At 42.4% G+C, this 26894-nt stretch overlaps 1 protein-coding gene across 2 annotated transcripts in view; it reads left to right on the plus strand.

Moving 5' to 3' along the window:
- LOC132590674 (P protein-like) overlaps positions 1 to 26894 on the plus strand; it is a 92282-nt gene that overhangs the window by 34343 nt on the left and 31045 nt on the right. For both annotated transcript variants that reach the window (XM_060263642.1, XM_060263643.1), the window contains exons 6-8: positions 10807 to 10964; positions 13250 to 13332; positions 14527 to 14680. In XM_060263642.1, the coding sequence (XP_060119625.1) occupies positions 10807 to 10964; positions 13250 to 13332; positions 14527 to 14680 (395 nt within the window). The remainder of the gene's footprint in view (positions 1 to 10806; positions 10965 to 13249; positions 13333 to 14526; positions 14681 to 26894) is intronic.

Below are 26894 nucleotides of genomic sequence, written 5' to 3' on the forward strand. Positions count from 1 at the left end.
ATGTATCATCAACAACTTACAACCTCTATTGGACAGTGACAACTCTCTTTCAAAAGTACTGGGGGGGGGGGGTAAACATTTCCTTGCACACAGACAGCACCCCAATCTCAAACAACTCCTCACCCACAACAATACAGCATCTCATCTGAACATGGACACCAGTACCAGAGCTTGCAGTAAACCCAAGTGCCAACTTTGCTGCCACATACACCCAGACAACACAATCACTGGGCCTTACAACATTAACTATACCAGGGGCGGCCAACGGTAGCTCTCCAGATGTTTTTTGCCTACAATTCCCATCAGCCCCAACCAGCATGCCAATGGCTGGGGCTGATGGGAGTTGTAGGCAAAAAACATCTGGAGAGCTACTGTTGGCCACCCCTGAACTATACCATCTCAGGCTCATTCACTTGTTCATCTTCTGACATTATATATGCCATTAAATGCCAACAATGCCTTTCAGTTCTCTACATAGGGCAAACAGGACAAACCCTACGCCAAAGGATAAATGGACACAAATCTGACATTAGGAATTACAGAACTGAGAAATTTGTGGGAGGACACTTTAACCTTCCAAAACATTCAATGGGTGACCTCAAGGTAGCTGTTTTACTGCAAAGGAACTTCAAGAACCAAATGGAGAGAGAAATTGCTGAATTACAAATTATTATGAAACTTTGAACAAACACCTCCCCAGGACTGAATAGGGATATTGGTTTTTTAACTTATTACATATGCTAAACCCACTCTCAGTGATTATAGCTATAAATCCACAGTATTCCAATGTATTTCTTTTATAATAGTGTATTAGAATAATGTTTTATATTGAAATACGCAAATAAGGGATATTGGCTATTTATCTCATTACATATACTTAATCCATTTTCATTTTATGTATTCTTGTTTTCTAATGGCAGACTAGAATGATGTTTATAATGTATAGATTGATGTTGATAAGTAAATTAGGTGGACTACAACTAGGAAATACATATCCTTTTTGTGATTTACCTAGATTTGCAGAAACACCAACTGGCAGGAAACTTTATTACCTTTTATGGCTATCCAGACCAAATGGCCAAGCCACACTGTTTTACCATGTGATCACAGTCAGTTTGCCCCCTTAATCAACAAACTGCATATATTTCAGCCCACTGTACCTGATCCTCTCATCTAATGAAGTGTGCTTAGAGAGCACACAAAAGCTTATGTTCTGAATAAAACTTGGTTGGTCTTAAAGATGCAACTTGACTCCTGCTTTGTTCAACTGCTTCAGACCAACATGGCTGCCCACTTGGATCTATCTTCCACGGTTAGTTCTCAGTACTGAAATGGATGGGATGTGGCTATTGACTGCAAAGCCAGCAGACCATGCCTCCCGCTATCCTGACCTTGAATTAATAGGAATTTTCCATGTCTGTTAAGATTTACTCTAAGGCTATTTTTGATCACAAATGCATTTGCTTTCAACACTGGCAACAATTCAAATTAAATAGCTTTAGTGCAATTTTCTGAAATGGCAAAGTTGCAGTTCCTTTTTCAGTCTGTGTCTTATTGGCTTAAAAGCTCAAAGTGTTTACTATAGAAGGTGTCTTGTGCCAGTACTCCTGGAGGCTTTCTTTGATTGGAAGTGAAGTTCTGTGTGTTTGGCTTGTTCTTGGAAAAGCATTTTCAGATACTTCATTCTGAACATAGACATTTGGATGGAACTATCAGTAATGAAGGAAGAAAACTTCCCTAAGTTTTGGCTCATAGGAACTCCCACCACAACCTTGTCTGTGCCTTTGGTAGGATCGAATATTTTGCCATATATCATCATGTGATTGTCTCCTACAGGGTTGTCATCAGCTCTGGGTTGGAAACACTTGGAGATCCATAGGTGGAACTTGGGGAAAGTGAGGTGTAGGGAGGGGAGGAACCCCAATGTGGTAATTCATCCCAGCTGGCTGGCAGCCTTGGCTCCATCAGGTGGAGTCACAGCAGAGGACTCTGGTCCAGATGCTATTACCTCACCTAATTGCATGCCAAAGACTTTACTCAAATGAGTGCAGCAGCTGTTACACAGGGAGCATATTTGGAGAGGTGGTCCTGCAGACAGACAGATCTTAAGTGCCCACACTCTCACCTTGCTAAGGTTGCCATTTCAGATTGAAGAAATTCCTGGAGATTTAAAAGCGCAGCCTGTGAGGGAGGGTGGGTTTGGGGAACAGAAATATGTTGGCAAAGTATAACACAAAGCAGCCATTTTTTCCAGGGAAGCTAATCTTTGTAATCTGGAGCGCAGTTTTAATTCTGGTAGATCTCCAGACCCCACCTGGAGCGTGGCAACCCTGTGTCATGTGGTGAAAGATTGCACAGTCAGAACATCTCCATAGGGCTGCTGGCTAACACTTACAAGATTGTAGATGGGATAGAGGGTAGAAGCAGGAAGAAAAGGGGAATTAATAACACAAATAACTGATGAAGGGGAAGGGACTAAGAAAAGTTGAACATGTTTGCTTGTTATCCTATATGTTTTGTCTTATGTTAAAGAAACCAGGACTGTAATTATAAGCGTATTCATTCCATGGAGGCTGATAGTGGAATGTTTGCTTTAAAATCCAGAAGTAACATTTGACACTATTTTGTAGACTTCTGAGTGCACTGGCCTAATTTAGCACATACGCCAAGTAATCTTCTGGTTAAGTGCTTACAATTAGTTTTACAAAGGATGTCACATTCAATGTGCTATATAGAGTAGGAGTTTCCAGCTAAAGCAGTACTGGCTAACTTTGTTTTATATGGGTATATATCTTGAAAGTAAAGTTAGATTTTCTTCTTAAAATTTTAAGTTTCATTTGTAATGGCTTCTGAATGGGCCATTTTGTGTAATTATAGGGTGTATTTTAGTCATAAAGGAAGCAGCTGTAATTATGTGCACCTGAAGCTTTTTGCAGTTAGAAATTATTGGCTATACTCATAAAATAGTCTACAGGCTGTCAAAGTGCTGCAGGCCATTAGGTTAATTAATACAGGTCAGCAAACCCTTTGAAACATAACCGTTCAAAATTGAAATAGGATCGAAATGAAGTGGGTAACTCATTTGATTACATTGGAAAATATAGTAGCCATCCTACTGCCCACCTCAAATTGCAATATAAAACTTTTCTTATGAACAATTTTCTTAAATGGATACAGTTATTGTCCTTCAGGATTATTAATCTTTCTGTGCATGTAGCAATTCAATTAGAAACAATTAAAAATGTAAGAGAATTGTGGAAAGGTCAGGCAGGAAATTGCAGGCTGTCTTAACAACATGTACTGTGAAAGACAGTGTGCAGTTCCTAAAATGCATACTATGAAAGGTCCTCCTGACATTAAAGCAAAAAACTCCAAAAACCCAGATCACTTCAAGAGCCAACTTCTGAGTGATAGCAGCCTGTGACAGGTAATGTATAGGTCAGCTATTATTTGAAAAAGCATCTGATTGGTAACTTGTACTGGCCACCTTTGTGAACTGTCATACTGTGAACCGTCATACCATTCTCCACTACATACACGATGAATTTCCATGCCAGCTCCATCTGTCACCAGAAACATGATGCTCTCTCATGGAAACTCCCAATAACTGTTGATAGAAAGTCTGCAGTTTGCCCTATTAGTAATATTGTGAGCACCAGGTAGTACTTAAATTTACTCTGTCTCATCTTGTGAAGCAATCATGGCACATGCCAATATCCTGCATTTATTCTGCTCAATTCTATTTACTTTGTAGTTTTCCCACATTAATTCAATAGCATTATGGGTATTATTGGTTGTGCTTCATTGTGTTCCTGTAGCAAAAAGCATTCACTTTTATGGGAGTGAAGGGGAAAAACTTGTCCTGTTTTTCATGGAAGTGACAAATATCATTTGTAAATACCATGTGATGTAGTCTTGTGGCTAAGAGTATGAACTGGGAAATCTTGCCTCAGCCATGAACTCCCTATCACTTCAGCTCCCTACCAAAATTATGCAGTAAAGTGGAACTTTTTTACAATGTTAAGGATTATATGAAGCACTTTGAACAAAAAAGTATAATGTAAAAACTGATATTATCCATGATCTCCTGCCTGCAGATATGGGGAGGGGTAGGGAAATGTTGATGTTGTGTTAAATGTCTTCCCATACTCCTAAATCCAGATCTTCTTTGTGGTCTCTGTGCAGTCCCACACATGGGTTTTTCCACTGGGACAAACCTGACCTTGGAGAATTCAAAGCTAGCCTAGGCATTTATTTTGGCACACATTCCCTCCCGCTCTGGGGAGCAGGCATCCACTGCGCATACCTAGAGCGAGGGGAAGGCGCTCCACCCACCCAGTTTCTTTCTAACTGCCGCCCGGGATAGTCCTTCCTTGCTGCGTCTCCTTCGTCAACCTAGCCTATTACCTCATCCTTGCGTCATCCCTGACTGACCTCTCCGTCTGATCTTCGCTTCTTTCTTCTACTTTCTTTGTGTGTGTGTGTGTGTGTGTGTGTATGTCTGTCTGTCTGTCTATCTATCTATATCTATCTTTACCCGCTTTTCTATCGCTTTGCCTCCCTTCCCTCCCCCCTGGCCATATGGAAGGAAAAGATCTTAAAGTCACTTTTAAGAAGTGTACTCGTTGCGGGGCGAAAATCCCATTGTCCGACGGCCATTCTCAGTGTTTGTTCTGTTTGGGGGAACCCCACAGAACAGACACTTGTACTCACTGTAACCAGTTCGGAAAACAGGCAAGAAAAAACCGCGCCGTGAGGCTGAAGAGTTACCTCTTGGAATCCTCCTTGCGACCTGCTATGTCGTATGCTTCTGGGTCCCAAAGATCACCACCTTCCCTGCCTCCTCAGAGGGACATGGCGAAACCGGCAGCTTCAGTGGCCTTGGTTCCCAGCAAGCCCAAGTCCGGCAAACATACAAAGAAATCCCACGAATCCAAGAAGAAACACTTGGAATCGTCATCTAAGGGACATCAAGAACTGAGAGTTGTATCAAAGCTGACCCTACCAGATCCCAGAGCTTCTGACACTACGGCTACAACACCGACTTCTGTACCGAAATCGTCTCCAACTCCAGCCGTCTCAACGCAACTGTTGATACCGATGGACAGCATCGAAGAGGAAGTTATAAGGATTCGATCCCGATCACCATTGCCATCCATTCACGAATCCATGCCTGAACATTTCTTAACCGAGGAACTGACAGAAGTGTCATCTCATATCCAGATGCAGGAAAACCAACTCGACTTGCACTCCTTCTAGGATGTGTCGGCGCCAAGGAGATTTAAAGATGCTACTGTATCCCCACTACATATGGAATCCTCTCGACACCTAGAGCCCCGGACCTATCGGTACCGAGAGAGATCTCAGAGCCGAGGGAGAGATCGGGATTTACATGCCTGTCGGTACCGTGAAAGATCTTCGAGTCGGGAAAGAGATGGATATTGTTACTACAGCCGGTCTTGATCTCCATACAGACGTCACTATACACCTTCGAGATCCCCTTCTGTTGAATATCATCGTCATTGAGACTACCCTCGGCACCATATCGATCGATACCAAGATGTGGAACCTCAGTACCGTGGAGATTCTTCTCAACCAAAATATAAAGGAATGGTCCAGTCTCACCAGGATCCGATAAATATGTCACCGACTCCTTCAACATCGACTTCAAAACAACCTCCTCAACGGCCGAGTCAACCCACGACGAAGCCTCTGGCTACGATACCGATACTACACACCACACCACTTGACGCTCCAGAGGAGGAATCTGAAGCTGAAACTTCTGAATCATCTCATTCAGTCTCCTCTCCAGCATCACCAGCGGAACTGTCTCCATCAGAAGCCAAATCTTATTTCGACTTAATTTCTAACATGGCCACCACACTCAATATCAAACTAACAACTGACCTTCCAAAAATATCGGACATGGTCCATGACTTGGTTCATGCCGATCTACCTGCAGGATCTTCTTTACCTATGTTACCAGTCCATCTAGAAGCTCTGAAGGAAGCTTGGGATAAGCCAACCTCCATTCCTCCAACATTCAAACACGTTGAATCCCTATACAAGATTCATGCACCAGAATCCAAGTTCCTGTTTAATCATCCAGCTCTTAATTCGATGATCGTGTATTCGTCATCAAAGTCTAAGCAAACGCGTCATCCTGTACCACCAGAGAAAGAAGGAAGAAAGCTGGATACACTAGGCAGGAAGCTCTACTCTATCTCAACAGCCACAGCCAAAATAAATAACTATTAGCTTATTTTGCCGTCTACTCCTTTAATATCTCCTCACAACTGAGTAATTTGGTAACATCCCTGCCAGAAGCATCCCAAAAACAAGCCTCTAAGCTCCTACAAGAGCTTAATCGTCTAAGCAAGCAGCAAATTAACACCGTAAGACACGCTGTGGGCTGCTCCTCAAGATCGATGGCAGCCTCCGTAGCATTACACAGACATGCTTGGCTACGCTCATCTTCCCTCCAACCGGACATAAAATTCAAAATTGAAGATCTTCCTTTTGATGGACAAGGCTTATTCAATGCAACCACTGATGACATCCAAACCACAGTGGACGATAGTAGGAAAAGAGCCAAGAGATTAGGAGTTAACCAGCAACAATCTCAAACTAATAGACAAAGACCATGGAAGACACCGTTCTACAAGCGCCCCCGCTCTCCCAGACAAACTGACTACTGGAAGCATAAGGCCCCACCGGCTAAACAGCCATTTCACCAACGCCAACGACCTCAGCCAGCCAAGAAGACTGCTGCGGCTACGAAGCAGTCTCTTTGACTTGCTCATACTGCCACCACCACTAGTACGTCATTACCATCCAACTGCATTGAGGCTACTTCCCTTTTACCCCATGTGGAAGTCAATAACAACAGACTCATGGGTTCTAGCAATTGTCCACAGGGGCTACTCCATAGAGTTCGCTTTGCCCCCGAAGCACCATCACTTTATACCTACCCCTCCCTCCCTACCTCTCCAAGAAGAAATTGCCGCTTTGCTGGCCAAAGCGGCCATAGAACCAGTTCCACCTCAATACCATCGCACAGGGTTCTACTCCCGATACTTTCTCATTCCAAAGAAAGATGGAGGGCAGCACCCGATACTGGATCTTCACAAACTCAACAGACACATCCAATACAAAAAATTCCGCATGATCACTTTGCAGTCCATCCTCCCTCTCATTCCCAAAAATGCCTGGATAGCACTCATCGACCTCCAGGAGGCATATTTCCATTTTACGATCAACCATTGCCACAGAAGATTCCTGAGGTTTGCTGTCGGGAACAATCACTATCAGTTCCGGGCCCTTCCCTTTGGCCTATCCACAGCACCAAGGGTTTTCACGAAGTGCATGGCAATGGTTGTGGCGTCCCTTCGTCAACAGAAAATTGCAATTTATCCATATATAGACGACTGGCTCGTAGTGAGTCAATCAAAAGAACAACTAAAACGGGAAATTTCGACCATTCTGGAACTTTTGTCATCTCTAAGTCTACAAGTCAACCACCAAAAATCCAACCTTGTTCCAACACAAGACATTCAGTTTATAGGAGCACGTCTATCGACTGTAGATCACAAGGCATATCTGCCAGTGGACAGAGTCAGCAATATTCAAACATTGGCCAATGCTATCATATTTCACCCAACCCAGACAGCCCTTACCTTCCAATGCATGCTGGGTTTGATGGCGGCCACAACCTTGGTCCTTTATCATGCAAGACTTTGCATGAGACCCCTACAACTGTGGTTTGTTCCATCCTCATCATCAATCTCAGCGAACCCTACTGACAGTTCCACGTCACATTTTACCAGCTATAGAGTGGTGGACAATACAAGATCATCTCCTCATAGGGATGCCATCCCTAAGACAACCTCCATCAGCCATCATCACCACGGATGCCTCGAGATGGAGTTGGGGAGCCCATTTCGACACACTAACAGTGCAAGGACAGTGGACAGCATACGAGAAATCTCTCCACACCAACTGTTGGAACTCCTAGCAGTCCACAGAGTGCTCAAATCCTTCCTGCCATCACTTCACAGTCGACACATTCAAGTTACATCAGACAATGTGGCGACTGTGTTCTATATCAATCGACAAGGAGGGACCGCATCCACCCGTCTCTGCAAAAGAGCTCTAACCCTTTGGTATTGGAGCATTGCACACAACATACACCTGACAGCTGTACACTTACCTGGGGTCCAGAACATCCAAGCGGATACCCTAAGTCGACAACTCGTCAACGATCACAAGTGGACACTCGAACAGTCATACCTCCAACCAGTCTTCAAAAAATTTGGAGTTCCCCTTATTGATGTGTTTGCCTCTCCAGACAATGCCCAATGCACCCAATTCTATATGCGAGGCCCCTCTTCAATCCACTCTGTGGGAGATGCCTTTCTCCACCAATGGGACGGACCACTCCACTTTCTGTTCCCACCCATTCCACTAATAACAAGGACACTCCAAAAGATTCAACTGGATCAAACCAATTGCATACTAGTCACACCATGGTGGCCCCGTCAACCTTGGTTTACCACCCTTCTTCTTCTCTCCAACAGCTTATTCCACTGCTTCCCTCAAGCTCGGGACCTTCTTTCACAATAGAATGGCAAGGTCCTACATCACGACCCAGGTCGCCTACGGCTGACCACATGGAGGATCAATTTTTAAACTTTCCTGTGGAAGTCAGACACGTCCTGTTGAATGCCAGAAAACCATCTACTAGGAAGTCTTACTCCCTAAAATGGAAACGGTTCACTGAGTATGCTACTCATCACAATTTCCAACCTACATCATCTTCTATAGCTCAAATCCTGTCATACACCCTTTCTCTTTCTGAATCTGGTCTTACCTATTCCTCGTTGAAAGTGCACTTAGCTGCCATTTTGGCTTTCCATCCGCATATAGAAGGACGCACAGTATTCTCCCATCCTGCTGCAAAATCATTTCTCAAGGGCATTCTGTATCTCCGGCCACCAATCTGTTCATTACACCCCACTTGGAGTTTATCTTTGGTTCTAAGCCAACTAATGAAACCTCCCTTTGAACCAATGGCATCTATCCCACTGAATCTTTTATCGTGGAAAACAGCATTATTAGTGGCACTTACATCTGGCAAAAGGGCCAGTGATATATGCGCCTTTTGGACAGACCCTCCTTACACCGTTTTCCACCATGACAGAGTAGTTCTACGACCTGACCCTGCCTTTCTCCCGAAGGTTGTGTCACCCTTCCATTTAGGGAAACCGACTACCTTGCCTTCTTTTTTCCAAAATCCTACCGACAAGGGCCAACGAACTTTATGCAATCTTGATGTATGTCGAGCCCTTACTTACTATATAGACAGGACGGGTTCTTTTCGTAAGGACTTGAGACTTTTCATAGCCTACGGAACCCATAAAAAAGGACAAAGAATCTCTACACAGAGACTCTCTAAGTGGCTGGTGGCTGTCAACTGGCTAAACAACCTGCCCCAGAACATCTACGAGCCCATTCCACGAGAGCTCTTTCTACGTCCTCTGCCTTCTCCAGAGGCATGCCTATAGAAGACATCTGTGCTGCTACAGTCTGGTCTTCAACATTGACATTCACCACGCACTATGCATTAGATGTTCGTGCATGGCGAGACTCGTCCTTTGGACAGGCTGTACTCCGCTCTATCTTTGATTGAAGCCTACAGTCTCTCCACTGGTGAGTGCAATTATTTTTGTGTTTATGTGGATGTTTTTAACTGATATGTATAACCTCTGTAGTTTCTTTTCAGAACCAGCACCCACCTCTGTGCAGTTCAGCTTACTAGTCACCCATGTGTGGGACTGCACAGAGACCACAAAGAAGATAAACAGGTTGCTTACCTGTAACTGATGATCTTCGAGTGGTCATCTGTGCAGTCACACACGCCCGCCCAGCCATCCCCGCTGCTGGTTTTTAAGATAGTCTACACTTATACTACTATTCTACAGCGGCTAGAAGAAACTGGGTGGGTGGAGCGCCTTCCCCTTGCTCCAGGCATGCGCAGTGGATGCCTGCTCCCCAGAGCGGGAGGGAATGCACGCCAAAATAAACGTCTAGGCTAGCTTTGAATTCTCTGAGGTCAGGTTCGTCCCAGCGGGAAAACCCATGTGTGGGACTGCACAGATGACCACTCGAAGATAATCAGTTACAGGTAAGCAACCTGTTTTTATTGCTATAGGTTTATTTTATTAAAACATTTATACCCTGCCTTTCCTCATGGTTCCCTGAGGTTTCACTTGTGTGCTTCACTTCACAGCCAGGTAGCATCCATGGAAGTGAAGGTGAACATGCAGCTGTTAGCCTAGGCTAAGCTTAGCATTTGTGGTCGCTGAGGGAAATGAGGATGGGGGAATCCACACTATATTTTCTGCTAATGGAAGGTATTTCCATCACTGAAACTTCCCTTCCCCTGCCTTCCTGCTGCGGCATACTGATCTCCCTAAAATGCTGTTCCTGAGGAACTTGGGGTATGAGGCACAAATTGAGAAGGATTCAACAGGAATCGTCCCCCTCCTTCTGTGAATGGAAGACTTAGTGTAGATCCAATTCCCCATTTTGCTCATCTCAGCCAACATTAACACAGTAAATCCTTTCTCCATCAGTCTCATCAGGAATTATGAGATGTTAAGCCATCAGCTACATTATCTTGAAGCCCAAATTCCTCCTCAATTGTTACAGTGAGGGAAAAGGAAAGTTGAGTGTTCTCCTTCAGGTATGCGCGCACGTGTATGTGTATTCAGCAAAAAATGTTGCCCTTAACTGTTTGACTTTCAGCAATAAACTTTACAAATGCTCATGATTCTGCCCTTCTAAAGATAGAACTAGGAGGGCCGTTTGTAGCGGATGTGGTTGATCGGCGACCGGACGAATTTATTTTACTTCAGATTGGCCAAGTAGAAGACTTTGGGCCTAAAAGGAGACATCAACAGCAGGTAAAGTTTTAAAATGTGTTTTCCATTTTATATTCATAAAAGTTGTTAGTCCTTTTTAAAGGTAAAGGAGAAAAGATTAAGATTTCATTCTGGTTCCAACTGACATGAGTGTGCTGTCAATTGTCCAGAGCTGGCTCATACTGGAACTGCATGTTACAAGATAAACACAGAGTTCTGGAACCCAAGATTCATTTCTTATGCTGGAACCCAGGTGTTTGAAGTTCTGGTCAGAAACTCCAAGGTTTGCAGCAATCCCAAAAACTATAATATGCAAGTTCCAGGTTTGCTTAGAAGAAGATTTTACAGAAACAGAAGGCCAAGCTTCCATTTTCTGAGTCTCAAACACACACAGCAAAGTTAGCCAGAATCTGAGATAAGATACACAGCTAAAACTAAACATCTTATATCCTAATTGCTGGCTACAAGTCAAGAATATTGTCATCAAAGTTACATCCCTAAATGCTGAGAAAAGCCAAGCTATACCTTGCCCCTAGTACCCAGTGGCAGAGGAAAACAAGTTAGCTTTCTTAGGTAAGAACTCAGTAAAATACTAATGAAAACAAGCAGAAATATTCTCTGGAGAGTGGCCTGTTGGCCATCCTACCAGACAACCAGACATCCTACCAGGCACTAGCAAAAAAATGAAAATGGAATTACAGAGGTTATACAGTAGGCTGTTTTTAGAACTGAAGGGCTGGTGTTTCAGGAATTTCTTAGAGTACTCCTTTCTAATCAAGTATAAAGTTTGGTGATTTAGCCAACTTTCTCAACAATATTGCCTAAGGTAGGGTTGCCCGACATGGACTGGGAAATGGGGGAGGCAGAAACATATTGAAGGGATCATTGTCCCTTTGCAATGACACAACTTCCAGTGTGACCCAGAAGCAATGACAATGCATCTGGGGTGACACTCTAGCACTTACTCCCAAACTCTGTGGTTTCCATAAAGTCTTGGGCCAAGAGCTAGAGTGTCTACTTGGCACAATGCTATCACTTCTGGCTCATGTTGGAAGTCGTATCATCATGCAGGGATGATGATTGCTGCCCTCCATTTCTATCCATCAACCAGCTGTCAGTGGGCAGTGATAACCTAATTTAGGGTCAGAATATGGTTCTATTATGAAAAACACAAAGCAGTGCAGTGAATATTATTTTGCTGAGTGCATATAATTTATTTGCATGGTTATTAAAATTTATTTGCTGTCTGCATTTTATTTTGATTTTATATACTGAAGAATTGCTGTCAAAGGATCTGGTTTCTGAAGCAGCTGCCTCAGCTTCAACTTTTTGAATGAGTGCAGAGAGGTAGTGTTGTTTTCTCTAAATGGTCAACCAGAGAAGGCAGCTTTGGGGGTTTCTGGTTGGCAGCCAAGATCAAGCCTGCCTGGAGTGGATCCCAGCTGTAGGAGCTGCAGCCTGGTAACAGGAACAGAGAGCTAGGTAGCCAGGATCCTTTCTGCTGGAGCTCGCAAGGACTACCATGAGCTACGTTGAAACATTTCAGGGTTGAGCTCAACTGAAGGCTTATATAGGGTACTGATAATTCCACATCTTTCTATTCCAGAGTTGAATCCTGCAAAGATCTAGAGAGTTGTGCTTTCCTCCTGCATGTAGTGCAGTTTGCTTTGAGATGCCAGGTGTATGCTCCTTTGCTTGGCAGAAGCTTCACTTTCTTGGGTTTTGGTTCTGAGGGAGGCTGTGGGGGTGCTAGGGGTGGACAGATCCACTCAAGGGATTGTTGCTCTGCCTGTTCCACTGACCTTCAAATGAAAGCCAGTCGTGGTCTTCCCCTGGAGGCTCTGAGGAGTAGGGAGCCTTAGCTATAGTGGGGACCTAAGCCTTTGATGAGTCTTTCTCTGAAGAGTTTCCCAGTTGCTGGTGAACCACGGCTGATCCTTAGTAGGTGAAGGTTTTCTGCTCACTTCCCCTACTCCACAGCTCTTCTATCAAGCAATGGCAGCTTGTTGGCATTTTTTTTCTCTTAAAGGTTTGCAGGGAGCTATCTAAGAAGCCATTGTGGTTCTTCCATTCCCTGGTTATACTGAATATTTCAGAGTACATATTCTAGGGCATGGACACACTGAACATTTAGTATCATCAAGGAAGGAAAGTTTTGTACTTTTTTTTAAACTATTACTGGCTGTCTGCCATAGTTTAAAGAAAAATCTCTGTTAATAAGGATACTTATCTATCAGATTAGTAGCAGGTAAAGTGAATAGCAGAGTAATCAAGTAAAATTTTTCATATCCTTTTAAATTGTTGATGATGTGTAATTTTTTTTCCAGATCTTACACAACTGGACCTTGCCCTTAAATTCTAAAAAAAGTGAACAAATTATTGTGTCTAGGACCTTTGAGATGTTTAACAGGTTAGTCCACAAATTATAGAAAACCTAGAAATATTAGTTTTTGTACATTTTGTAGATACTAAAATGGTGAATATAGTTCATATCTAGATTTTTCTTCATATTCTATTCATATTCATGTGTACAAGAGACTATAGTAGGGCAATATATCCAAATAGTTATTCAGAGTTCTATAGTGCAATCCTATGCAGTTACTCCGGTCTAAGCCCACTGAAATTGTGTTTAGAAAGGAGGAATTCTGCAGAGAGTTGCACAGTCAATATAGGAGTTTGCTCAAACAGCAGGAGACTGTGTACTTGCTAAAGACTTTGTGGAGCCTGTGTTCCACTGTCCTTCCTGTTAGGAGGAAGATTGCCTCTCAGGCAACTTCTCCTTTTCTTACCTCATCTTAAAGTATTGTAATCTAACAACATGTAATCTTGCACATGGCAGAAAAGAATAAGGCAGAATTTTTCACAAGTGATGTTAGCTGGCTTTTTTACATTTACCACATCTTTTCCCTTTTAAAAGGACCCCCTCACAGTTTTGCAGAAAAATCTGAAAGTTTTAAGAATACATAGGAGGTTTAAATATCTCCCTCCTCCTCCAAAAAACCATGCTGCTGACCTCCAGGTACCTTCCTCCATCTTTGCTGCAGTTGTACCTACTGATGACCAGGCTAACGCTGCTGGTGCAGTTTGTGGGGACCCTGCTGGTACCATCATGGCCCCCAGCTACAAGACTGTGGTGGCAGTTCTCAGGGGACCTGTGGCCAGTGTAGTGGCTCCCAGGGGAACTGTGGCCAGTGCAGTGGCTCCCAGAAGCCTGGGAAAGGTCAAAGCAGGGCCAGAGAGAGTAGGCCTGGCACAACCAAACTGGGCAACAGTCTAAGGTCTATCATAGCCAGTGAAGGGGAGACAGCTGTGGGGTGCTGAAAATGTGGTGGGAGAGAAGGAGAGAGGGAGGAAGATTGACAAAGAAGGGGTGAGGGACAAAAAGAAGGGGGTAAGGGAAGATTGACAGAAAAAGTGTTGGGGAGAAAAAGATGGGGGAAAGGGAAGGAAACGAAGGTGGAATGGGATGCCCCCTCTCCACAAGTTCCTTATGGGCCTCACTTGTTACTCCTAAAATTTTGCAGTTTTTTTTCTAACATTAGAGCAATCTAGCTATTGCCATTTTTGCCTACCAAGCAGAATTTTTTCAACTCTCTTTCAACAGTAAAGAAAACTACATAAGTGTTCAGGCTTTTCTTCAGGAATCACAAATAGTTCCTCTTTCCATGACATATCGATACCTTCATGCAAACGTAGAGACGCAAGTAACGATTGCATCAGTCATCTTAGCAGGTGTTTATGTGCTGATCATATTTGAGGTAAGCCTGATATTCATCATTTCTTTTTTATTCAATGCCAGTAAGAAGAGAATTGTTTCTGACAGAATATATTTCAAAAATACTAAGCAGAAAAATAAAATAAATGGCAAGCTTCTTGCTGCTAAGTAAATGTACTGTGTTCCCTCAGTCTCAGCATATGATTGCTTTTCATTCTATTTTTAAATCCCACATTTTTATGGAATTGGAAGCTGACTGATAAGATCTCAATTCCACAACAAATTTACATTTTATTTAAAAATTGCTGGAGTCCCTAGTTTCTCTATGAAAACCCAAACTGATTGAGTGTTGAACTGGGCGAAGCAAAGTAAGCATTAATTTTAGGATCATCAGTGCTATACTATGCTGGCATGACAAAATGTTCCATGGGTAGTTGTTAGTACACTTCATCTGAAGCCTTTATTTCTTGGTGTAGGAAGTCACCAGACTAAGTTTTTATTCTGCAGCTCTCTGGTTCTTGTGTCATGGTGCCAAAATAAACTCTGCCTTTCTGAGTTCCATGGGGATAAAACAGGAACAGAACTTGTAAAAGACTGTAAGTTAATAAATTTCAAGCCAAAACCCTCCAACATAGAGAACAATCCAACAGGATTCATATAATGAAATAAAAAAGTGCGACAAAGAATAGAAACCTGCAGCATATAATGTCTTTGAATTTAAATAAGCCACTGGTGATTGCTTGATACAACTTCTCTGTCCACCAAGTGCTAGGGTCTTCTGGCACAGTCCTCTTCCTTAAAGGAACAAAATAAACACCACAGAAACCAAATTTCAGTCTTCAGCTTGATAAGTACAATAATAAAATGATTCCAATAACACACTCACGTGAAATGTACCTGCCCTCCCAATTAACATTTCACCCGTATAAATTTCAGTTACCTTATGCAAGGTCATAAGAACCCAGAATTACATTTAGTTCCCTAGCAAACATACATTCACTGAACTGCTAGCTTCCATTCACAGACTCCACACTTACTGGGCTAAATCAATTAGTTCCTGGGATATACAACATGTAATCTCTGTAGTGATTGCATAATGTATATTCTATGATATGAATGATGCATCTGTTGGTACACTAGGGTACTATATAGCAAGGAGGCATCCAGAGCTAGGGTATGTCCACAGGAAGCAAGACGAGGAAGGCCAAACCAGCAAGTGTGGAAACAAAGCATGAGGAACTCTGATAAATTATACTTAAGTGAATTCACTCAGCCAGATTGAACTTGATAGCTGACCTGGATATGTGGCAGGCTAAAGTAATCAAGGTTTTGTGAACTCTTAGGGTGGAGAGAGTGCTATTCTTTAAGTCTAGAGCTGGAACTGGCTATTAGACAGTATTTGAATGTCTATATGGTTTTTTGCGCACAAACTATAGAAATTAAATGGGGTGCTGCAAGTAGCTTTGGCTGCTTTTAAAAACATTGGAAAAAACTGAAGATTTGTGATGAACACATAAGAAGAACTTCAGTGTTTAGAAACCATTTGTTCCTATTTTCTGCTCATAATCAATTGGATATTGTAACTGACCTCTTGTCACTGCCTTTTGGGAACCCACCTTTGGTCACTAAGGCAGATTCATCGAGGAAGGCCCAATGAGATAATATACCAAGGCTTGGCTGGGCATTTAAGAAGTGGTGTGAAAGTGAGCTGCTCTGCTAGCAAGTGTCTGTTCAGGACCAGCTTATACATGCCTGCATGCATACCTGACTTATGCACACCTGCAAGGATAAGTCTACAGTCTATACCTTCAGGTTTTAATGAGCCCCCGGCCTGACTTTGCCAAAAAAAGTATCCCAGAAACAGTAGGTGGAGCAGGACCTAAGGCTCCAAGGATGCAACAATACTGATAATTTGGCCCTGTGATGACAAGTCTTAAGAGATGGAAAAGAGCAAGGGTGGATTCCAGAGCTCTCTGAGGTAGTTGGGTGCACATTAATTCAGCTTCAGGAGTAGCAGTGGAAAAGATACCTAAAGAAGATCATTCCCTTTCAGTCATATAAATGAATGATGTTTTCCCCTCAAGAAGATAGGGAGTCTCTCCCTCCATGATCTTTCATCTTCAGAGTACAATCCATTTAGTATTGCTATTTTATTGCATCTCCAATTTCCCCCCTCTAGGTTTTAATTTTTTGAAATCATTGCCTTTGGATATTTCATTAATTCTTTTAACCATCCCATCCTTTCCCCATAATGTTATTTTCCCATCTATAATTTAGTGGAAACTGTAATTGGGGCTGAAGAATCAAGAACATTTTTGATATTTAGCCACTGGATGGTGCTGCTTGTTATTTTTAGATTTGGATACTCCTGCTCATGCTTTTGCCTGGCTTTCTCACACAGAGGATGTTGTTTTCTAGCTACATTCAGCGTGTGATGATGCCTCTTCCCCCCACTCCAATGTAAATCAGAAAACCAACTTCCAAGGCTCCCCTGTGTTTGTATTTTCACCCGCCTCATAAAATTAATTTTCAGTTGTGTCATGTTTTCATAGGAGCTGTGCACGTGCCCTATCTTACAAAGTATTTGTGTTTTCTTTCTCTGTATAGAGGCAGGCAGTAGAATATTAAGCTAGGTTAATTGAATGCTACTGTACAGCTTCCAGTATGCCCAAGGCAACCAAGGGGAAAGAGAGCCATGAAGTTGTAAAAAATTTAATAAGAAATATCCCCCCCCCCCAACAATATATTTGCCATGTATCCAAACTTTCAGCACCTTTTTATTCGACATAAGATTTCTTCTCATGAAGAACAAATGGTAGTAAAAGGAACTGCTGCTAAGGAAATGAGGTGCTAAAAGAGAGAACAATAAAACTACAAAGAACATAAAACTGTTTCAAAGAATAAGGTGAGACATTAAACTTTCCTTTGTTTGTCTTTTCCCTGGTTTGTTAATTTTTAAGAAAAAAGAAGAATGTACTTAGAGGTGAAAACTGAAAACCCAAGGTCAAGGATAGGCAGCCTTTTTGGTTAAAATGCCCAATGGAAGTTCACTCTGTGAAACAACAGAATGTGCTGGGACACAGAGATTAGGGTTGTACTGACCATAGAGGTGGCTCCCTATAAAGAGCAGTGGTGATAGCCATGATATCAGTACTCCAGGTCTAGAGACTGAAAGCTGTGCTCCAGCATGGCCTGGCTTCACTACCCTGCACCCCTACTTTTGGAGTGGCACAAGAAAAATGTGTTGTATAGGATGGTCTGGCATACTATTATTTGGCTTGTGTCCATGGTTGCCCTCGGTGTATGTTACTGGATTTAACAGGGGTGGCCAACGGTAGCTCTCCAGATGTTTTTGCCTACAACTCCCATCAACCCCAGCCACTGGCCATGCTGGCTGGGGCTGATGGGAGTTGTAGGCAAAAAAAACATCTGGAGAGCTACTGTTGGCCACCCCTGATCTAGAGGATTATATCTCACCTTTGCACATCTCCATCGACTGCAGGTAACACACGAAATATAACTAAGAACAAGTGTTAAAGTAATATTTGAAATGTAATAATAATAAAAAGAATAAAATCTGAATCAGGGAAGAGAGCAGCAAAATCAGCTAGCTACCCTTTACTATCTGGTACTTCGGCGGTGCTTCATTTTTTAAGAAACAGTATTAATTTAAATTTCTCTGGAACATATTGTTTTAATTTTGGCTGATTTTGCACTCTTCCTTATGAGAGCTACCAGCAGAATTTTGATTGAGAAGTAGTTCATGTTATCTTGGCGGGGTGGTGGGAAGCATGTCCTGAAAGTAAATTTACTGGTCTTGCCATATATTTACTGTTATAATTAATGTTGTTTTCACTGAAGTGGAAGAGCAGCATTCCATTCCAACAACAAATATTGCAGGTCTACACAATTGTTTACCATTCCACTTGCAACTCACTAGCTAAGGACTGTGTCTTGCCAGGTGTTTGATCACTACATTTCTTTGCTGTCAGGCTGCTTTTAACTGGGAGTTTCATACCTGTTGCACACTAGCTTCAAATGGCAGCCATGTATTCAACATTCTACTGTTGGAGTCACTTTAGATTTCTAGCATTGTACAGCTGCTTCTAGGATTTCCAGTCACTCTGAGAAGTAGGAAGCTGGACTGGATGTACATTTGGTCTGATCCTACAGGACTCTTCCTGTATTCTTACACGTTTGTCCACTAGATCAGCTCGAGAGATCCATTATCTGTCCTGTTTGCAGAGAGGCTAACATTGTAGGATATAGTGTTATATAAGATGATGGAAAAGAAAAAAAACCCTATGCTGGCAGAGAAACCTGATTAATGCATTGTTATGTGCAATTTGGGGACAGAGCCAGAACAGGATCTGCATCGATACAAGTACTATTTAACTTGTTCCTAAATTAACTGCAATCAGTGGTAAGCAGTGAAGTTTGCAGGTGATTCTAGATTATTCCAGGTGCTGAAAACCAAAGTGGATTGTGGTGATCTCCAAGAGGGTCTATCCAAACTGGATGCAAAGGCACCATGACAATAATGCTCAATTTAAGTCAGTGTAAATTGGTACACATTTTGGAGGAAATCCTAGCTTTACATATACATTGATATCATGGTGGCCACCCACCTGAGAAACAGGATGCTGGATTAGATGGATAATTGGTCGGATCCAGTATGAATCTTCTTATATTATAACAGCTATTCTAGATCTTCTTGTGATGTGTTACATTTATCATTATTTGAGATCTCACAGTTAAAGAATGTAACCGTATAACAGTGTGATCTCCCCCCCCCCCCAGTATTAATTTATTTATAGGTTAACAATGCCATTTTAAATGGATTTCAGCAAAAATGATCAGGCAAACAAAACAATAGGCATTTTCACTAAAATCTCTGAAAAGTACAACACTAATTCCTTAAGACTGATACAGCAGCAGCAACAACAAAAATTAGACTGTACTGGGTGAAATTTTTCAAGTATTGGCTCAACAGTCTTAAATTGATGCCATGTATAAAACTGTAGCAATACAAAAAGCACTTGTCAAAGCAGAACTGGATTCCTTAGGCTTTGTTTCTATGACTACTACCTCAAGAGGACTTCCTCAAATGTTTGGGGTCAGCCAGTTGTTTCTGTATCCAAAGACATCGTAAGAGTCTTTTCTATGCAAAGCTTCATTGCCTGTAACAGAAGGACTGAACAAAATTTAGCACAACACTCCACTGATGAAAACTATTTTAAAAATCTCATTAGGCAATGTTCTTTATCTGGATTAAAATCATTCTCTACTTATGATTTTGACTCTTAATGCTATATTACTAGCCACTTAGTCTTGCATTTAGTGCTCTATTTTTAGGATGCAATCAAGATAGTTTTGCATAGTCATGGACACCTGTTGAGGCCTCATCCATACATTTTAAAAAATATTTTCTTCCAGAAAAAGGTTACCCCTACAACTATGACAGTAACATCAAATGCCAATTAGTCCCCCTGAAAGAGATTATACTATTATTGCACTTTTGAATTTAGGCATTGAGGACATCCAGAAAGGCTGTCATACTGTGCAGCTAGAGGTAAAGGGGGAAGGGGACTGGAAGTCATTCCTCAGTGTGAGCAGTGGAGTTGGGAGTGTTTGGTGCTTACTCAGGGCTTTGAGGAACCTGTTCTTCTGCTCATACTGAGCTGAGAGGCTTAGCTTCATTGGCTCTTTGGCTGAGGACCCCCTCATTGGTCTTTGTGATTAGCACTTTCTTAGGGCACCTCTAGCCCACAGAGGGGCATTCTGTCACATCACAAATCTCACAAAATGAGCCAGTTTGGTAATTGTGAAGGTTCATGGTTTGTGTGGACTCACAAACCACAAACCAAAATGAACCTCTGTTTTCCCAGTTTGTGCCCATCCCTAATACAGATATCTGAAACCACTTCTTAGTAGCAATGCTCCTTTGAGATGAGAGCCTAAAAGAATTTAAATCAAAAGTAACAAAATGTTATACTTGTTTTTTGCTTTTGAACTGTCATCTATCTGAGTTACTTTACTTCACCGAATCTAATTTTCAAATAATTCTGACAGAGCTTCAGTCAGTCAGAACCTTTATTAGGCATTAATTACAAACTTATATAAAACAGTAGGTTAAAAGAGAGGGAGTTGGAATATCTAATACAGTATTACAAAGTAGAATATAAATTATCTGGATTTTTCCCCCAGTTTGTTGTTCAGAAAATTTAAAAGAAACTTAATTTCAATCAGATAAAAGGTAAAAGACAAACTGCTTGTCAGGGTGACTGATAAAATTACAATTAAAAGATTCTTTGCTCAAGATGATAGTGCTAGTAGAATAAAACATGGTTTCAGGGATTCTAACCTGGCATGGGCAGAGCCTTTTGGTATGAAATGTCCACAAGTATCTGCTGTAGAGAACCGCAGTAGGTGAGATGTCAGCCTTGGCTAGCATGAAAGCTCAGTGGATTTGTGTTGCTCTGAGATAGAAGAAATATTCAGCCAAAGTCCCATAGTCTGGGCCAATATCTAAGGCCAAGAGAGAGCAAGTTCTATTTGCTACTGCATACAGGGGACTGCCTATCAATATCCTTTAACTTCTGGTTCAGCAAGCAAAAGGAAAATGGCCATCCACAGTCCTGAAGGTAGGCACTAGGCTGTTCATAAAGAGGTTGAACAAGTAAGGGGCCAATCTTCTTCATGGTCCCTGTGCAGTCTACACGCTTGGGTTCATGCCCTTTGCTCAAAGCTGACCTTGGAGCGTGTTTTTGGTGGGCTCTTCCTCCGTTCTGAGGAGCAGGCACACAGTACACATGCCTAGAACAGGGGAGCAGCTCCGCCTCCCACTCAGGGTCTTTTTGCCACCGCCCTTACTGGCAATGTTCCCTCTAAGCTGCAGAGTCTTATGAACAAAAATTGTGCTCTATGAGCTACTGGCATTAAAGTTGTGAGAGACTGCATAAATTGACTGGGGTCAACATTCCTGTGCTATGACAATAATGCATGAACTGGAGGCTAAAAATCTGTGAGCTAGCTCATGCTAACTCAGCTTAGAGGGAACACTGCTTATCGGACCTCATTGCATTAGCTCCTTCCCTCAGTGTGCTCTTAACTATTTTTCCCTCATTGTCATTGTTCCTTTTTTGACCCCTCCCCCAGTTGGTGAGGATCTTGCTGATTAAGTCACCCTGGCCACTCTAGTACACCTGGCAGCTAGTTATAGAATACAGTTTGAAAATAAGAAAGAATAGTCTTTTGTCCTTGAGAACCTGATCCAATTTGCTAAATGTCAGTATATCAAATCAAAGACCTCCTTCAAGTTGATTCCCCCCTATCTTCATATTTCTCTGTTAAGTGGACAACTGTAATACAATGATAAAGCATGGATCTATCAGAGCAGAACCCAGACTGTTAAGGACCCAAAACATTTGGGTCACAAAGCCAAGAGATTAGTTTGTTCAGCAGGTGGTTGGTGTAGAGTTTGCCAACAATTGAAAGAAGGCTTATTGGACAATAATGCCCAGGATTTTTTATTATTATTTTAATTGGGACTACTATAGCTTTAGAGCAAAAGTCATGTATCCTTCCAGTTTTGCCAGTGAGAGTAAAGAGAGTCACTAAGGGGAGAGGCTCACCATTCCAGATGCTTCTTAAATAATCTGGGGGGAAGACCATGAGAGCCCTGGGGCTTCTCCATTTAGAAGTTTACTGATTTAGAAATTTAATTTGGAATGATGGAAAGCCTTTCGGGGAAATCATGAATGATGATGTTTTGGTTATCCAAAACTGTTTACTGTTGGATCATAGAATCAATCTGAGAAATCTGTTGAGGGACTGAAGAATCAAGAGTGCAACTTTTCTGACAAAATTTACAGGTTACCATCAGGTACCAATGGGTTGAAGTTAAATCAAAAGAATTTTCTGCTAAACATTAGTAAGAATTTCCTGACAAAGCAGTTCCTAATGGCTTTCTTGGGAAGTGGTGGACTTTGGAGTTTTTCAAACAGAGGCTAGATGGCCATCTGACAGCAATGCTGATTCTGTGAATTTAGGCAGGTCATGAGAGTTAGGGCAGGAAGGGTTACATCAATGTTTAGTTCTTGTTACACTTTCTTACATGCCCAGAGAAATGGTGTTTGCCACTTTGGAGGTCAGAATTTTGGGGCCTATGATTTTGTGATTCTATTATTACTGTTACAGGATAATGTTAAGCTTAATACTTATGTACTTTTTGGCCTGCCTATCTGAAAAAATAATTGGCTGCTTAAAATGAAACATTCTGAAGTGTTTAATAGTGACTGAAGAAAATGAAGCCAGGCATTCTCATGGTAAATCTCTAATGCTAGGGTATTGCAGTTCTTATCAATTAAAAATGAATTATTTGCTGGGAAAAATGCAATGTACTGAATACAGATTCTTGAGAATAAAACTGATAAGATATGGCTTTAAATGCATTTGAAACACTACATCAAAGTCACTGACAGACAATTTTTCATTGGCTCTTTATCATTGTTAGAAAGAAAGATGGATGGACAGAAGTTGTTTGATCCAATGCATCTTTTATCCAGAAGCACTGGAAAGCACATTAAAGATAAAAAGGATGCTCTGGTTTTTTTCCCTGTAAGACACTACTTTATGTATGGGAACCAGTATCAATTTAGAATGTTAATCAGACTTTTACAACCCAAGTTTTAACTTTGATCTATGAACTTTACAAGAAACATTCCTGAAAATGTATCAGAGCTTACCCAAGAGCTGATGAAATTGCGTTATATATTCTAAGTCCAACCCTACAGCAAAAACACAGAAGTCAGCTGCTTTTTCTTGCTTTCAGTCAGGAGATATTGGGGAAATGATGAGTCTCTGGGTTTTCATAGTGGTGAGGGTAGAACAAAATGGCTTGTTCTCACCTGATCAATGAAAAGAGAACTAGAAGTGACTGATACCCAGGCAGTACAAATCCAGGTACATTATGAGAGATTAAATAAAATTTGGGGGCATCATGAGAGGTATTTATAATTGCTTCAGCCCAGTCAATTGGTTCAGGTTGTGTTTAGGCTACCTGTTTAGCTGAATATTTGGAAGCAGGCTCTGTACACCATTGGTTTTTAGTCACACATTTTTGGGAGGAGGGGCAAGGAATGATAGAAAAGACAGAATTCTATTGCTCTGGGGATCACAGTTTTATAAATCCAGGTTGTTATACTGCTGTGGTTACATGAGGGCAGAGGACCCTAAAAGTACAGATAGGATAAATTGAACTATGTGAACAATAACTGTTTTGCTCGAGGAAGGGTTCTAAAGTGGCGTTTCCCATTTGCCGGGGTGTTTAAAAGAGGGGGGTGGGGGGGAGAGGAGATTGCTGCCCTTTGCCATCTCCCTGCCAGGCAGGGAGATGGCAAAGGGAGCTCCAGGCTTCCCTCCCCCTTTTAAACACCCTGATGGAATGTTTAAAAGGGGGGGGAGGAGATTGCCTGCCTTTGTCGTCTCCCTGCCAGGCAGGGAGATGGCAAAGGGAGCTCCGACGGGGTGTTTAAAAGGGGGGGGGGAGATCGCCTGCCTTTGCTGTCTCCCTGCAATGCAGGGAGATGGCAATATGGAGCTCCAGACTCCCCCCCCCTTTTAAACACCCGGGTGGGGTTTTAAATGGGTGGTGGTGGTGGGGAGAAGATTGCCTGCCTTTGGTGTCTCCCCACCAGGCAGGGAGATGGCAAAGGGAACTCCAAGTCCCTCCCCCCTTTTAAACACCCCCGGCAAGGTGTTTAAATGGTGTGTGCATGGCAGATCGTCTGCCTTTGCAGTATCCCCAGCACGTGGGAAGATATCATTTATTGTCTCCCGGTTCCACCCCCAAAGTCTCCTGGCTCCACCCCCAAGTTTTACTGGGCCAGGAAAGAGCAGTATAAAATAATCGGGCCAGGAATGGGAAAAGTTTGGGAAACACTGTTCTAAGGGAACAGACTTCAGTCTCTCTGGGCCTCCACTGAGCAGTTCAAAAAAGCCTTTGTTAAGAGCACAGCTGTTTGTTGATGCCCTCTCTGTAACAGGAGATCTCTTTAAATGACTATGGGTAGACACAATAAAACAACCTTCTGCCCTGTTGATCGGGGTAGAGATATATTAGCAACACGATTCCACCCCCCAGAACATTAGCAGTAATTTTGTGGGTTTATTAATTGTCATTAATTGTATTTATTTATGATAAATAGAGTTTATTATCAGAATCTATTTCTGGAGTGCTATGGGAGGGGGGTTGGAATAGAATTTAGTGGAAGGTTTAGGCAAAGTTAGATGTGTTTTTATAAAATGGGTTTTTTATTGTTGATAGGTTAAGGGTTGTGTTTCATACAAGCCCCATAAGATGTTATTGCAGCTTCATCATGAGTCCACTGCCATACTTGCTCTAGTTATCTCAGCTCCTGTTCATCCTCTGTAGCTCTATGGTATACCAACAAGTTTGAAATGGGAGCAAAGAGGGCATTGGGAGCTGATTTCATCAATGGCTTCAGAGAGACAGCCATGCTGTGTAGTTGTGTAGACTCTTAAACAGCTATTGTGATCTACTATGGAAATGTGAGTGAAATGGTGCTGGGGAAGGCCATGATGGAATTGGGAATCCCAGTAATTGAGGGATGTGGGAGGATATGGTGTAATAAAGGAAGGAGGTGAAGATATGGTTATGCTTGATCTCCTTCCAACCTTTATCTCATCCTGAGACATATTGGGAGTGGGGCTAGGAAAAAAAATCTTTCTCCAACAGGTCCTTTAATAATAAGATCATAATGCTGCAAAATTATTTTGCAGTGCAAATGGTGGACTTGGTATGTGTAACCAAGACTTGGGTGAGGGAGGATGAAATGATAACCCTAAGAGAGCTGTCCCTCTTGGTGCTTCATCAGTTTTAGACCAAAGGATTGGGGGGCGGGGAGTTGTGATGCTCATTCAAGAGTCTTTCTCCTTCAGGCTACTCCCTGCACCAAAGATTGCTGACATTGATTGCGTAGGCTTGGCATGGGAGGCTGAAGAGAGTTTGGCTATTTGGCTGGTGTACTGACTACCTATTGCACCAGCAGGTACCCGGCCAAACCTGTTGGAGGTGGTATCAGGCTGGGCTTTGTGGTATTCCAGACTCATAGTATGGGAGACTTCAACGTCCATGTCGATGAAGCTGCCTTTTCACAGGCAGCAGACCTACTGTCATTGATGGCAGCACTGGGACTGTCAGATTGTATCCGGCTCCACATATCAAGTAGGGCACACACTGAATTTTATCTTTGGGATGGGGATAAAGGTGGACCTTGATGCTATTGATGAAGTGCCATGGTTGGACCACTATGCCCTGAAGGCTCATCTGAGCATCTCAGTTCCATTATGTCTAGATGGCGAGCTGATTTATGCTTGCCCATGGAAACTGAAAAATCCAATTGGCTTCCAGAATGCTCTGTGAGATACAGTGTCCCCTTATGACTTGTTAGATGTACTGGTAGAGAACTGGCATGGCTGTCTCTCTGAAGCCATTGATGAAATCAGCTCCCAATGCCCTCTTTGCTCCCATTTCAAACTTGTTGGTATACCATAGAGCTACAGAGGATGAACAGGAGCTGAAATGACTAGAGCAAGTATGGCAGTGGACTCATGATGAAGCTGCAATAACATCTTATAGGGCGTGTATGAAATCTTATGAGATGACAGTGAAAGCCACAAAGACTTCCACAGCATCCACTAGCCCCTTCAGAGCCCCAGATACCAACAGATTGATTGAGTGTCCTGCAGACATCCCCCCCCCACTTTCTGATAATCCTGAAGCGGGAGGGGGGGGCTTCTAACCCTGGGGATCTCTTGCCCTCAACTGGGATTGGCAAACCTACACTGTTCCAATGAGATCAGGTCTTCTGCTCTCCTAATACCTGCCTGTTTTGCCTACAGCTCAGCTGGGTGTAAGTGGGAAAATGCCAAGGAAATTCTATGGTTAAACCTAGAAGTTTAGAGAAGTGCTAGAGCATCTCCTGTATCAATGACATTACTGCTTGAAATGATGTCATGACACTAGTGTGACCAGAATCTTCTGCTAGTTACCAACCACAGGCTAGCAATCCTGTTCTGTTCAGTCTGTTGGAAATAGTGCTACTCAGATATGTTATACCAGCATGGTATACTGGTTAGAGTACTGATCTGGGAGACATAGGCTTCAGCTCCCACTTTAACATGGAAGCTTGCTGGATGACCTTATTGAGCCTGTCACTCTCTTTAATCCTAAC

The sequence above is a fragment of the Heteronotia binoei genome, unplaced genomic scaffold, assembly GCF_032191835.1.
Source record: "Heteronotia binoei isolate CCM8104 ecotype False Entrance Well unplaced genomic scaffold, APGP_CSIRO_Hbin_v1 ptg000532l, whole genome shotgun sequence".
Taxonomy (NCBI): domain Eukaryota; kingdom Metazoa; phylum Chordata; class Lepidosauria; order Squamata; family Gekkonidae; genus Heteronotia; species Heteronotia binoei.